Genomic DNA, 15,379 nt, shown 5'->3' with positions numbered 1-15,379 from the left:
AATAATTAATTCAGAATAATTTTGTAATATTCAATAAAAAAATCCAAAACAATCTGGTTAAAAATCGCCCCGATAAGTAGCGTTTACATCGCGGATCGAAACAATTACTTCGATGAAAGATTCGTCTGAGAGACATCCAAAAAAAAAAAAAAAAACGCAGCGGTCCAGGGATGCTGCAAACCGCGTTTTTTGATAGATGGACTGCGACAGTCTCTCGTCGGTGGAGTCCCACGAAAGTGGCTCGCCAGGAACGTCGAAATAGCAAATTAGGAAATTCCAAGAGAATCCATTTCTCTTTCTTTCTTCTTCCCACGGTTTGTTCTTACCTTTTTTTCACTATATTTATTTCAAAAAATATTAAAAAATAACAGTAAACGTTGTGTACATAGAAGTTTCTTGTGCTATTAAAATTCACTTTTAATTTTCCTAAATTTCTCAAACGTTTTTTTTTTTTTTTTTTCTTAATTTATCTTTAACATTTGTTCATCTTTTTCGTTACACGTCATCTTGTACGTCCTTGTTATACCGATTTAAGATTAATCAGACAATTAATATAGATCTATACTGCGATGTTATCAGAAAGCGGCTAAAATAAAATAAGATTACTCGCAGAGATGGCTTTATTGTTGCAACAACTAACAATATATTACTAGTACAACAGTAGGGCCAAGTCAGCCATGTAAATTGCGAGCGACTTAATCACGTTGTTGCAGGCTCGATTAATCATCCGAACATTGAAATGTCCAAAAGAAAAGCTTATTATTCAAATGCAATATGACAGTGAGGGTTTTTTAAGAAAAAAAAATAGAATCTTTAAAATATAATTACAATTCTGTTAATCGTAAAAGACTACACTCTCATTGCGGCACTTTTTGTTTATCGCTGCTATTCTTCGTTTCTTGTCCTTTCTTCTGTTCGTTCCTTTCTTTTTATTTGTCTTCTTGCTCCAAATATTCATCCCAATTTTGCAGTCGCGCCTCGATCTCCGCGTCAGTCTCTGTAATTCTAAAAAAAAACGATTTCGATACATTAAACTGCATTTTTTAAATTTTTTTTTTTATTTTAAACTGTATAAATTAATTATAAATAATATCTGCAAATAATTATAAGATTTTATCAGCAACTAGTAAATAACTGAAATTGTACAAGAAATATTTAGTTTCAACGATAATAAATAAATAATAAAAATTATAAGCATTCAACAAAATATTTAAAAAAAAATTAATTGTACATCGTCATAAATATATATTTTTTAATAAATGCTATTTTTTATATAAGATATATAGAAGATAAACGTGTGGATTTCTGATTCTGGATGCCTGCATCAACAACGACCGATAGTATATGGTTGCTGAAGCCGGTATAGCAGGAATCAGCAATGAAACAACTTACTTGTACTTGGTCTTGCCATCCCAGATCTCCGCCGAGATCTTTCTCTGGCTGAACCAACGGCCGTTCAGAAGCTGCACACAAGCTTGAGCTTCTGCCGGCTCTCGGAATGTGACTTGCGCTACTCCTTCAGGATGTCGCTGAAAGAAGTACAGAATGGTTGATAAAATATGCAGATAATAATCTTTCGATTCTATTGAATCGTGTCTTAAATCGATATATTAACGTCAAAAAAAAGAAAAAAAAAGAAAAAAAAGAAAAAAAAGATTACATTAAATAAAATTAAATAAAAATTGAAAATCTTATGGCTTCGATTAAAACTTACTGCTTCAATTCCATTTTTGCCAAACAACTGGCTGCTTTAGGATCCAAATTGCCAATATTATATTTTTCTGACTTTGTGTAAATTTCTTTCTTCTTTAGCTACTTCGCACGTTTTTACACGTAATAATTTAACAAAAATAAAACTCATAATATTCATAAAAAAATTAATTTTGTGTTCTATATTAATAATTAAAAATGGCAGAGCCGCATTTAAGGTAAGTAGATTATATTCCCCGTTCACGGAAGAATGGCGGGTATTCTCAATTTCCGTAAAACTATCAGCGAACAACGAGGTTCCTTTGATCTTCCGTTTTAACAAACCGTATTTCACAACGAGTATGACAGCATGGTCATGATTCACCGAAAACATACTGGCGGTAACACATGCTCTGAAGGGTGAGAAAAAATGACAACGAGATGCTTATGGTAAATTAGGTGGCGGAACATGAAATTCCGTGCGTGGCTTTTAGAGCCGATGTTATTCTTCACTTTACGGCCGAGATAATAAAGAGGTGCAGTGAAATGAGATTACATTAAGTTTTACAGAATTTTGTTGCGAGAAAATTGACCAAAAAAAAAATTCAGTCACAAAAAAAAAACTAATTATATATTTTTAAACATTTCATTGCTGTCCGATTAATTAGAAACAAAAATAATATTTTTCACAATAAATATTGCTAAAAAAAAATATTAATAAGAAGTTAGAATGTGTATTATGGCAAACAGCATAAATCATAAACGCCTAAAGTCCTAGATAACAAAATAGACGTAAAAATCGGCAAAAAAAAAAAAACGGAAACACGTCGTTCCTGTGGAATGCGCTTGACACTGAATAGTTTCACGGCTGAGGTTCAAAGACTGGGAGTGTCTTGCCTCTCTTTAATTTATGGGGGTTAAGGGCATCCCCTTTTGAAAGTGTTTTCTCACTTGCTTATTTCGCGAAGTTTAGTCGCTAAAAATACGACTCTCGGAAAAGAACCGATCGCTTTCGATTCGAAAAAGAACCGGCAATTTCACCGTCGAAACATTATGTATAAATTTGCAGCAAGATCTCAATTATCAACACAAAAAATTATGATCAAAATTAATTATTACTCATATTCCCGAAAACGGAAATAACGTGATATTTATTAAATAATATACGTAAAGAAATGAGTGGGAGGTAAAGACTCACGTCATAGATGACAACTTTCCTGACGTCGCCGCATTTCAGGCACTCGGATCGAATATCCTGCTGGTATTCCAAGAGCAGCTGGACTTCCCTGTCGAAATCCTCCGGTTTGAATAGGTTCTTTATAATAACGACCCTTTCGCATTTCAGCGGTTCACCCCGCATGCGCTCCGGTCGCCAGTCGAACAATCTGCCAAGAAGTAATAACGCAGAAATGATGAGAAGGAACGATAATAACGTTCAGATCGTAAATATTCTACTCTGAAAAGGTTCAGTTCTGCATATATAAATTTTGGTCGACAACTATGTGATTCAAAACTATTAATGATTTATCCTCAACGATCGTTCTTCCTTACAAAGAAATCAGCGAACTGATATAGCATTTAACATGTCCCGATTCGTCGCGCGATATCACGTCGTTATCGTTATTGGAAATGACATCTCCCAGAGATCAAAGATGCCGACAAACGTTGCTGATACAGCACAAATTGCCGGCGCCGAGTCGCATAATCGAGGACGGGCGCGTGAAAAATTGCGAGAAACAGTCGCAGCAATCGGTAGATCCCGGCTCTCGTCTTCTCAGAATCGCTCGGGAAAATTATACCGATGAGGAAACGTTACAATGGCAACGCAGATTCGCGACGAGTGTCGAAAGAGCGTGTTGCGGCAAAGACTACTTCCGGCCGGCGGACGTGGGCCCGCGCGCGTTCACCAATAACTGGTTTTCACAAAGTTCAGGGCGTTGACCCTGCGCACGCGACCTACGCCGGATAACGAGAGGATACTGCTAACGACGAAGGCGACAGAGATGCAGCCCGATTGGGCAACACAATGAAATACGATGAGAACGAGAAATCGATGCCAAAGATGAATCACGCGAGAGGCGATGTATAAATATCGTCGAGGTATTTTACGGAGCCTCGATCTGTCATTAAAAGAATACTCTTGAATTTCATCATTATCGTGCTTGAATTTAATCAAAATTACTGCAAAACTCGCGTAAGCATATCACGAACGCACGTAAGATCAAGCACGTTTCTTCCTCAGTCGTACAAGAAACGTTCGATCACCTTCGTTAATCAAAAGGCGCGCGGAACAAAGTCAATGTTGTGCCCGGCGGAATCATGCGCCTCGGTTAACGACTCGAGTCGTGATCTCTCTAGAAGCTCACCGTGCTCGTATAATTTTGGGCTGGTCTGTATGCGGACCGGCAAACTAAATGCGGGTAATCGACGCGCACAGCTGTCTTCGCCGGAACCGCCAACGCCAAGCAGTCTAGCGGCTGCGAAGCCGAAGCAGCCGATGGCAGGGCAATTATAAGAGACTGCAACACGTGTTACACGAGGCATGTATCGCGAGGATGCACGCGAGGGGTTTTTCTAAATTACATGGTATCGTTTATAAAATCGCGCGTAAATACAACGCGCTTCGTGATTCGAAGGCATCGTCTCTCGTGCCGCCTTAAACGAGCCGCTTGCGACACGCGTTCTTCATCGCACCGCGCAGAAACCTTAATAAGATGCACACGCGTGGCGGCGAGGATGCACGGCGGATGAAACGTATCTCGATTCCCCGAGGGATACGCCGTCTCGCATGGACGCGAGCGAAAAGAGAGATGAATGGACCGCGATCATCTCGATTTCGCAACGCAGATCATCGCGCGCGGGAGGAAGTGACATCACACGCTTTAAAACGATGAGCCACGAGTCGAGCGGGCTTTCAGGAATAAATATTTGTTTTAGCGCGATTACGTACATCGAAACGCTAATCGATTAACCGTTTCAACGCGACGGATTAGCGGCGGTGCGTTCGCAACGGCGAATACTTGGAAATTTGCGGAAAACTCACTTTTCGTGTATCTTCTTCTGCCGCTCCTTGTCCTTTTTTTTCCGCTTCGGCTTCAGCGCGGGATCGTACTCGCCCTTCATTTGAAACTTCGCTCTCTGCACCGAGAGCGTTTTCCCTCGGATTTGCGAGCCGTCTAAAATCTTTAGCGCCAGATCTACCGACTCCACCTAAAACAGATAACCGATGATAATTAGCAAGACTCGTCGAGTGTTATAAAAAAAGAAACTCGGCGAAAAATAAATCTCGCGTTGCTCGGAAAATTTTTGCGCGTCTTGTACCGAAAGTAATTAACGCGGAACGTAAAAGAGGCGGCGTTAATAGGCTGCAGTTCCTAGTTATTGTGCCGAAGTAATAGAACGCCATTGTTACCTGACAATGTGCTCGCGATAAAGTTGATGATAAGCCCATGGTAAAAATTCCCGATCGATTTAAATGCGTTTTATTAAACGGCTACGCCCATGACAATCGGCGATAAATAAATTCCAGCTTACACGCGAAGGGTTTGACCGTGGATTTATGAAACGAGCGTCCTCCCGATTCACCGGCCGTTTAATTAAGTCTATCAGCTCTTTTATTGCGTAACCCAATTTTCCGGGCGAAACTCTGTTAATTCAAATTTCCTCAATTACCGCGGGTATAATGAATTACAAATAGCGTATACAGAGCTTAATTAGCGTTATATTACTTTCTGTAATAATTATTTAAAAGCGGCATTGAAAATTTTTCTGTTATATTTATTCGAACGAAGAAGAGAAGAAGTACTCAACGGAATTTTAATAGCGTGTACAAAAAAAAAAAGAAAAAAAAAAGAGATTTAAAACGGTAACTCAAAGGATCTGAAAACCTGGAATTAGACGGAGGCAAGCGTGAGCTCTGAAATTTAAACCGGCAATTAAGGATTTTACATTGTCAAAACTAAATTATATTTCTGAATATTTTTACGACTCTTCATTCATTCCTTTTCGAAGAAATCCCAAAGAACATTTGACAGGCAGATCGTAAAAATACATCTATTAAATACGTGTATGTATATTACGGCGGGTCGACAGTATCCGCAAACTCCCGGAATTATTTCTGGCTGTTGCGCCACCGTTCGCGTCACGGGTATCAGATATGTCAAAAAGCGTATAATATATCAGAAATAGCGAAACCGTTCAGCCGGTAATGGCGTCACGCTTATTTACAAAAGCCGTAAAACGCGGACGACTTAAAGCCATTTTAACCGTGACTTCGCGCCAATCAGAGACGAGCCCTATAAATACCACAGGAAATAAGTATTTGCCAACTGTCTCTCTCGTTCCTCGAACGAAGGCACGATAAACAAGAGTACGGAATATTTTATAGCCTCGGAAATTCGTGGGGAGGAGATATCCGGGCGAGATAAGATTCCGCCACTCCTGAATTCGGTGGTCGAATACTTGGAGACAGTCTGCATAATGCAACGGCATGGTCCTCGTTTCATATGCATTTGACGTGATAATACATGGCGAAGCGGACGTGACCGGAGTGACGACCGTCTAAATACGCGCACCGAGACGATGTCGCGACGAGTGACGTAACGATTCCCGAGACAAGTCTCCCTTGTAACGATGACCTAAAAAATCGCCTCCCCGCCGCGCTTTATATCTCGAGATCGAGAAACCGAGCGGAGAATATTCCGGGAAGTGTTCGAGGGCGCTCGACGGTGATTTACCGTCGACCCACTTAGGCGAAATTCCTAGGTACGAAATGATCGCCGTTCTCCTCTTAATTTCGCTGCCGATCGAAAATAGGGAGCGATCTCGGGTCGCTCGCTCGTGAAATTGCTACCTCGCAGCAATATGGTCGTCGTGGGGAAAGCCGCGTGGTGGAAGCGTAACGAACTTTGCTTGTGTTCGCCGCTTACGTGAGAGTTCTAGGCTCAAGGATATCCACGCGAGAGGCAAGAGTCACGTAAACACACCTTAAGAACCTGCGGACATAAAGGGCCTGCTCGCCGTTTCTTTCATGCATCATCCCGTAACACCCACGCGCCAGACAGCTTCAAGGCTCCGCTCTTTTTCTTCGAGCGCGTCTCGCTTTCGCCTAGCCCTTCGTCGGTGGAACACGAGCGGAAGGCAACGTGACGTCACTATCTCCACACGGGACTTGCAAAAGCGATTTGAGTAAGAGAGATTCTCTTACTCAATTTCTACAGCATGAATCTATCTCGCGTCACGAAATCAGCATCTTTTCCCGCCCCGTTTGTCCCCGGAAGGGATCCGGTTCACGCAAAAAGTTAACGCGACGTCGAGAAAATAATCACGCAAAATCATTTATTTTCCTCCGTTAAGATTATCTCCTCGGAAACGTTTAGCTTAAACAAACATTTTATACAAGACTCATCGGGAAAGGAAAACAACCTATCGTCGATTAGATAACGCGTGAAATAGTGCGACACGTAGGCAGTACAGGCATATCATCGTGATGGTTCGCGTGAACCGCCCAGTGGTGATTAAAATGCCGGTTTGATGAGCGCGGTTCCAGTCTTTCCAGGACCGTGGCTCGGTCGCGATAGCCGCCGATGGAATTCGACTTATTGTCAAGTCCCTCGACCACCCAGACGCAGCACCCGCGGTCATCTCCTGACGCAGTCTGCGTTAGATCACTACAATTATAGTATACCCTCGCATCCAGCATCCAGCTCACTTACGTTAAATCGCACGCGTTCTCCTCTCCGGCCGAGGTGCCCTGAAAGGCGGTTATGGCGTTTGCTGCGGCAACTGACGTACGTGATCTCCCCCCGCTCAATCTCCTTCTTCGGCGCTTCGTGTGTGACTTGACGCACTCCACCCTAAAGTCACGTACGCTAGCCGCCGTCGTCGAAGCAAATGCCATATCTGCCTCTCAGGGTACACACGTAATAATCGTTAATGGTGTTGGTCGCGCCTCGAGAAAATATTCTCACGTCTCGCGGAGAAGAGCATACTCAAATTCGCCGTTGATCTTCTGCCTGTTAACACATTTGTGGACGGCAAGTATGTGCGGCCGCCGACGATTTTCGCGTATCGCGGCTGCCCGTCTACGTGCTAATTAGTCCGCCAGCTCTTTCCCCGTTGCAACGTACTAAGAATACACGCATAAATTGGACAATTACGTGACCGCTCGCGAGCGTGCTTCCCGATAAGATAAGCTTCTTGGTATGTAAACGCCGCGATGTGATTTCTCAAATGACTAACACCCGCAACTCATGTAATTGCACTGTACGCGGCGCAACGATAAAAAAAAAAAACTCGTGAAATAATGCACAAGTGTCGTTGTATCGCAGCGCGAGATAAATGCAAAACTCCATGTGTACAAGATAGTATCTGAAATATCATTTATCTGCGTGTAACGCTGATTAATGACAGGCGACAAAATTTCGAGGCGCCGTGGATCATCGTTACTGCGAGACATCGTGTTTCTAACATGGTTCGCAATGAATACTGACGTTCCCTCCGAGTAACTATAGTTGGCCGGCGTCTATTATCATTACTATGCTGGCACGCGGCCAAATATCTCGCGGAGATGTATTAAATACCGTGGTCGCACACGCGGGATGACAATTCATTAAAACACAGCCAGAAAAAATATTTTTCTTCGGGAAACATTTTATCTAATCGTATAAACAAAGCAGAAAGAAATTCTCATCGATCGTCACCGTCGCTTATAATTTCGTATCGTTAACGAACGCCACTTCATAGTTCCGCGCATTTTGCATTCCGATAAACTGCAGGTTCCGTAAGTAAAGAAGACAGGTTGAAGTGCAAGGTTAAGAAACGCGCTAAGCGGAAGACTCGAGACTTGAGAGAGAGAAAGGCGGCTAGTTTTGATGGCGAAAGATTACTTTAAATTCTTGTTTTGACTCAGCGGAGGGATAAAAATTTCTTCAGTGCATACGCAACGATATCTCGTTGCTTTCTTAAGCGCTTTAATAACACCTCGTTATTTTTAGGCGCAAGAATAAAACGAGAACTAAGTGATAAGGTGCACCGATGCGGCGTTGATTTAAAGACGCCGAGGTGCACGCACGGCCTCGCGGAACACCGACTCGAAAGATCGTACTGAATTGTCATTAGAACGATGGCACGGTTGGCGCTACGCCCACGCTATTGACATTTAAGATCGTGTCCCACTAATTTGCATCGCACGAAATTCCAGGGATGAGTCAGCCAATTACGCTCGATGATCGCGCATGTAAGTTTCATTGCATCGTGGCCAATTTACAGTTACGGCTTAACGTGTCATCGTGCGGGAGAGACGCGCGCGCCGAATTTTTATAGCCTAATTTGCAGCGCGAGATTACGACGCCAGTCAAAAGGTGTTCTCAGCTTAAAGAATTGCGACGAGAAGTAGTTACGCGTGAAACACTGCGCAGTTTGCGCGACACGAAGAATTCACGTCGAAACGTGATGCAAGAAGGTGCAATTTAAAAACGATAAAGCATTTCTCATTAGATATGCAACGCTTGGTATGAAATAATGTTCTGCTCCTGCTAGATAATAATGTATCGTCGTATCTCGCGGCTCGATATCTTGAGTGGTACCAGCCAGCGCTAGCTAGCTAGCTTCCCTTGAGATGCGTATTTCGGGATACATTTCACTTCGTAGATAAGCCGCGCGAAGCTGCAGGATGTCTCTTCAACTAACTTCTAAGAGTAAAATTTCGTTCGACAAGCTACGCTCGAAATAACGTAAAATAATTTTCTGTTACAACAACACGATAAATGCATAATGAATATATATATTCCTACTAAAAAATAAAAAATCTATTTATATCTGCGAATACTAAATAATTGTCAATTTCGCACAAAAAAAAAAAATCTTGTATGATTTCCGACGTAAAACATCGTTAATTTTGATTTTATCTCGCAGACACAAGTCATTCATTGAATACTTATTATTCTACCTCCCGATGGGACAGGCACGCCTTCACCGTTTCATTACATTGTTCCCAATCGAAACCGCAGTGTCCGGCGATAAAACCCTCTCCATATTAGGCACAGGGTCTCTCTTTACCTACGAGACGATACTACGCGTCGCGAGTGCATATACGCGCGGCACATTTTGCAAAACCGGTTTCCGGAATTCCACGAGATCTAAAGTGCACACGGGAGCGCTCGTAAAAATTACCGTTTTGTTTTTCCCCCCGTTGTGTTTGCGCTACGGGCGAGCTCGCGATTAAGAACTGTTAACGCATCGGTATTTAACAGACGATAAATGTGCGCTCAATTACGACTTCGCAAATTACGAATTCGCGCCGGTGAAATTTCCCGACGATAAAAAGCAACTGTCTCGTGAATAGGATATGAGAGCGTCGCCTATGACTTGGCTTCACGATCCCGCTTTCGACTATTGACTGAGCGGCCGGGAATGCCGAGTAAAATGTTACTTTGACTCTTTCCGCAATAGATGCCGATGTCTCTTGAAATATTTTTCACAGCACGTCGAGTATCGAGAGTCGGCTCACCCCTGCAGCGCGCAATTTTAATAACGTATTACGTGGTCAGCCTTCCCGCTCCCTTGAAAACGCCGATCGCTTTCTTTCGCGATGCGTGCACGCGAAAGAAGAACGCACTCGTATAAATCTAGTCGAAATAACCTTGAATCGAGTCTCCGCGAGTTCAATTGCATTGACAATTCGCCACGCGACGTAATTGCGGGAAGCACTGCTCCAATTTTTTTTTTTTTTTAGACGTTGCACGTTACCAATTAATTTCAATTTTACTTTTACTCGTGTCTCAACCTTGAGAGAGACTTAGAAATGCTTGCAACGTGCATCGGAACACACGCGATGTCGCCTGATATAGGAACTTAGTCGAGAACGGAATTATCTCTTCATTTATACAACTGAAATCTGTGCATACAGGCATCAAGTATTGAAAGTAGAACCAAGTTTGCGAGGAAGATAAAGTATGTATATCTTATCTTAAATGCAGATCACGACACGTAAATATTTGTTTTAGATATGACCCAAAAATTCTACTGGTAGAACTGTTAATTTGTAAGCAGAAATGTAGAAATTCGCGAAATTTACATACTGATAAGATTATTCAAGCGTGAAAAATTGAGCTAACTCTGCTAAATGGCCAGCTTGACGTAACCCTATACTGACGTAACCGTATGGTGACTCTCGGGTCGTAAACATGACCACTGCATCTACATCTCCATAATGCCTGACGCAATATCTAGAATTACTTGAATCTGTCAATCGTACCGTTGTGATTTCAGGCATGCAGTCATCAGCCCACCCCAAATTGCAATTCCGCGAATTGCAGCATTCCCGGTGTACCTTTCAAAGCATCGGGAATGCGCAAATGAATCACCGTCATAGTAGTTCGAACGTAACATTGCTCCCATCGTCACCCGCGAAAACACGATCCACATTTATACGATAAAAAAAGTGGAATAAAAATCGCGCTTTGATGTCACAAGCGCACGAGATATACATGTATATATATATATATTATATTTTTTTTGTAATCAAAGTTATTTTAACGTATTTACATGTGCAATATTAAAAGCCAGATTAATCACTAATTTTATCATATATCTCTCAGAAAAGCTATCATTATGTGCACTTGATATTTATCGCTGCGTGATATAGTATAAAGCATGTGTAAAAATAGTTGTTTCTCGTATTAAAAAAGAAGCAAAATATTATCTAAATTATGCAACACCGCGATAGCGACTAAGGGCGTCGTGTGGAGTGCATAACAGTTATCACGAATGTGCAGTCGGTGCGTTTTTTCAGAGATACAGTGAAACGGAGGCGACAATTCTGACAAACGCAATCCAATTCTAGTAAAATACAGTAAAATTTTCAAAATGCACTTTATACACATTTCACGAGAGCAGGTTATACATATTTACCGTGCTTCCTGCACGTGCAGGCTAAAATTTCCTGAGCAACAGACTGATAAGAATAATTAAGCTCAAGATTTACGAAATCTGATTCAGGCGGTAGCGAATTACACCTTCAGCCTCGCGATATCTCAGATTTATTCGTTGACATTTCCCACCGTTCCCATTACTACATTCTAATCAGCTCCACTTGAACTATAATTCTCCAAAAGATACTATCGGACGGATAGACATTAATTCGCCCAATTGGCGGTCTGCCATTAAACGGAAATGCTCGTCTGGCAGATCTCGTCTCGATGATATTTTAGAAGTGGGTATACGCCCAATTTGAGGTCGTCGTGCTCTCATAACACCCCTGTACATATCGCGTCGTGTGTAATTATATAGAGTTTTGAAAATCAAATTGATTTATTAACGATGGAATAATCGCGTTCTCCTATTACTCAATTAATTCCAAGTCATAGTCATTGAAAGTAATAACCGGCCTGTCATCAGAATTTAATTATGCGAAATTGACAGATAAAAGTGCTGAAAGTTATAATTGTTTCGTATAATTAGATTAATTGCGTATTAATTCCGAGTTATAAAGTCATAAATAAGAAACAGTCGCCTTTGCATATATAACTCTATGCTTTACATTTCCTTTTGCATAATTTAACGCGCCAGGGAAGTACAATAATAATCCGCCAGTTCCAGTTCCAATATTCGAAATTTCGCTGCTGATTAAGTGCTCTCGAGCACGTCGAATGGTCCTGAGACCTTCTTTTATTCCGTTGCAAAGTCGCTTGTATTCCACGTTCCGTTTTACGATAGCGATATTGAGCGCAACGTATTGAGGCGCTTAAGCTTTGTCGACGCGCAGTTTCTCAAACATTTCGCGAGTTATCGCCGCAACGACGTCGGGCTTGTTCAACAATTCCCGCGTCGTTGACGCACAATTATCGCACGTTCTACGATTGCTAAGTCTACGCATCCTTGAGCCTAAGACGTTTCGACTATTATGCAAAACGTGAACGGAAATTATTAAGCGCGTGCATTCGCGCAACGATAAATTCCGATTCGAAATCACTTTAATTAACGCAAATTAGTAGATACGAAAGAAATACAAATTTATAATTATATCTTTCAGTAAAGGAAAAAAAAAAAAAAAGGAAATTTTTTTTAATAACGCGATAAAAATAATATTGCACCTACGCGAATTGTAAAAAAATTTTTTTTTTACTAAATCGTCCTGTGCAATTCGTAAAGTAAGAGAAGTATGCAGCGAGTGATTATCTTCGTTAATAATCGCGTCTCCGCTTCAGACGAAATCAGGATAACCCAGACAGATCTGTGGCTCCTTAGAATCGGGAAAAGGATCGCGGCGGCGTCTGGCGATAGGGGAGGCGCAAGAGAATTCCTCTCGTAAGCTCGGAGCGCGCAAAGGTACGCGCCGAGCGGAATGGAAGCGGCGGCTTCAGTTGGCCACGAACCTCCGTCGAAGAACGGTCCCCATCGTCCGGATCGACGGACAGTCTGGGTGCACCTTATCGATCGCGACAGAGATATCCACGATTTCGAAGAAAGCGAACGAGGGCTGCGATCACCTGAGATTTTTTTCTCCGCGCGAACTTCGCGAATCGACGAAACGGCGACCACCGATGTGTGAGATCGGAAGCGAAGCAAGGTTCAAGGAACGAGAATGAGGACGATTCTGCATGCATATCGCGACTTCTACATCGAGCACCTGGGAAAATAAGCGACGCGCGGAGTAGACATGTGGAAGTGCTGGACCCTGTTTCTGTGCATCGCAGGTAATTAATTTAAAGTGCGCGAACGTGGATTAAGCACACGGCGGGCGATCCCGATGAGAGGGACGATCCGGCACATGGGTGAGTGGGTAAACACGGAAAGATTTCAGCGCGCGATTAATCCGAGGAAACAGGTGGAAAAGAAGTTTCTCTTCATTAATTTAAACGACTAATTAAAAATTTTTTAAATAAAGTATATAAAAAAAATGTATAAGTAGAACGTTGCAATTTATGATGGATTGTTTCAAAATCGATTCTATTGAAACAATGAAATTACAGTAATAAATGGTTATTTAGAGGGAGGCAATCAGTATTTGCTGATATTACACCCCTCCTACATTTATGATTTCCATTACGACACAATTCGATATTATTATATAATTGACTCGTATTTAACCTCACGGTTAATCTATTGGCACAGATTTTTTTCAAAATATATAGGTAATACAAAATTGTAATACCTACAATTAATATGTATTACAATTTTATAAAATATCTTTCAAAAAATTTAATTATTTATTAATTAATATAAATTTACCAAAAATCGAAATATTCTTTACTAAACGTTAAAATATTAAATAAAACTAAAATTTTTATTCCGTTTAGAATAATCCATTAAACGTAATTGTGAACTAATATATTTGAATGCTAAGACACTATTAAGCTGTTTGTATCTATTAACAGTTACGCGCTTCGCTAATTGGCAGCCTAATGACAGTTCCAATATAGATCGGTAGTTACAAAGACATAGCGCGTAATTGTTATTTGCATAAATTAAAAAATTTTAATATTGCCAACATATTTTCAGCTTCCAGCTTTGAATAAAAACTTCTAAACGTCACGTTATATTTTTATACGAAAAAATTTCTTATTTTAAAAAAAAGTTAATTATTAATTTTATTTAATCTGACATTATTTAATTCACATTTTTCTCGAGAAAACCGACGTCAACGTTCTGCAGTTCAATGAAAGTTCGAAGCGAATCTTAAAGGAAGCACGGACTGCATATTTTGTACGGAGAATATGTAAAATTTCTGCGTGCGTAAGATTGAAACGGCTCGCAGGTGAAACGATACGAAGACAGTTTCGGGACGCGCATATTTTATTATGCATTTTCTAATATAAACCGCGAATAAATTAACTATCGGAACACGTGTCCCAGTCTAACGTGCATACAATTTCTGAACAGACGTGCCGATCTATTTTCGCGAGATCGAATCTAGGCGGGAACGATACCATCAAATCAGATCTGCGGCGAGAATAACTTCGATCGTAACAATCGTAACGCTCGCGACTGTATAAACCCAGAAATTTTAAATTAGACAGTGATGTAATTATTAAGAAATTATTTACGATCGAGCCTGTAACGTGATAATAAACACGACGTAATTATTCAACAATTAATTAATAAGTCACAAGAGCCGGGTGACTGATGGTAAATAAAATTTTATTTTACCTGATTTAATTAACGTTCTTGATAAAGTTGTAAATATAAAAAAAAAAAAAAAAAAAAAAAACCCATCAAAGGTTAGTTGACCAATTACAAATAATAGCAGGTCGTTTCGCGAAAGTGGCGATAAATTCTGGAAATATGAAAAGAATGTCTACCCAAGTGACAGAGATTTAGCCTTGTGCCATAAACGTTGTATGAATGAAAGCGCAAGTTGTGGGTGGATATGCAGTACATACGCCATAAATATAATCTACGACTATCAATATCAATCGATTAGATGAGCTCGAAAAGATCAAATATCCTGCAAGACTTCTTCGAAGATTATAATACTATCATGTGGCATTACGGATAATAAGTTTTATAAACGAGAGTTATCAACGTTAATTACCATTTTACCGTCAAGTAATTCGAGCTGGCTTGAGCGCATGTCGAAAGCTTACGCGTGTTATCAACTATGACCCATGGTACTTGCAATTCAATAACGACGTAACAATATTTACAAATACGTAAAACATTGTTAACACGGCTATATCAACTTCACACT

The 15,379-nt window shown here is 40.8% G+C and overlaps 2 protein-coding genes across 5 annotated transcripts in view; one reads left to right on the top strand and one right to left on the bottom strand.

Moving 5' to 3' along the window:
* Positions 1-602: 602 nt before the first annotated feature.
* Positions 603-15,379, bottom strand: part of Barc (RRM1_TatSF1_like and RRM2_TatSF1_like domain-containing protein barc) — a 25,890-nt gene continuing 11,113 nt past the window's right edge. For all 3 annotated transcript variants that reach the window (XM_070657463.1, XM_070657462.1, XM_070657464.1), the window contains 4 exons: positions 4,733-4,899; positions 2,888-3,074; positions 1,393-1,529; positions 603-1,005 (listed from right to left, as the gene is read on the bottom strand). In XM_070657463.1, the coding sequence (XP_070513564.1) occupies positions 930-1,005; positions 1,393-1,529; positions 2,888-3,074; positions 4,733-4,899 (567 nt within the window). In that variant the 3' untranslated portion in view covers positions 603-929. The remainder of the gene's footprint in view (positions 1,006-1,392; positions 1,530-2,887; positions 3,075-4,732; positions 4,900-15,379) is intronic.
* Positions 13,028-15,379, top strand: part of LOC139103102 (uncharacterized) — a 7,444-nt gene continuing 5,092 nt past the window's right edge. For both annotated transcript variants that reach the window (XR_011545829.1, XM_070657473.1), the window contains exon 1: positions 13,028-13,385. Coding sequence is in view for 1 of the 2 variants with exons in the window: in XM_070657473.1 (XP_070513574.1) it covers positions 13,349-13,385 (37 nt within the window). In the remaining variant the exon portion in view is untranslated. The remainder of the gene's footprint in view (positions 13,386-15,379) is intronic.

This window comes from Cardiocondyla obscurior, linkage group LG06 (assembly GCF_019399895.1).
Source record: "Cardiocondyla obscurior isolate alpha-2009 linkage group LG06, Cobs3.1, whole genome shotgun sequence".
In the NCBI taxonomy this organism is placed as follows: domain Eukaryota; kingdom Metazoa; phylum Arthropoda; class Insecta; order Hymenoptera; family Formicidae; genus Cardiocondyla; species Cardiocondyla obscurior.
This window is presented reverse-complemented; position numbering and strand designations above follow the sequence as displayed.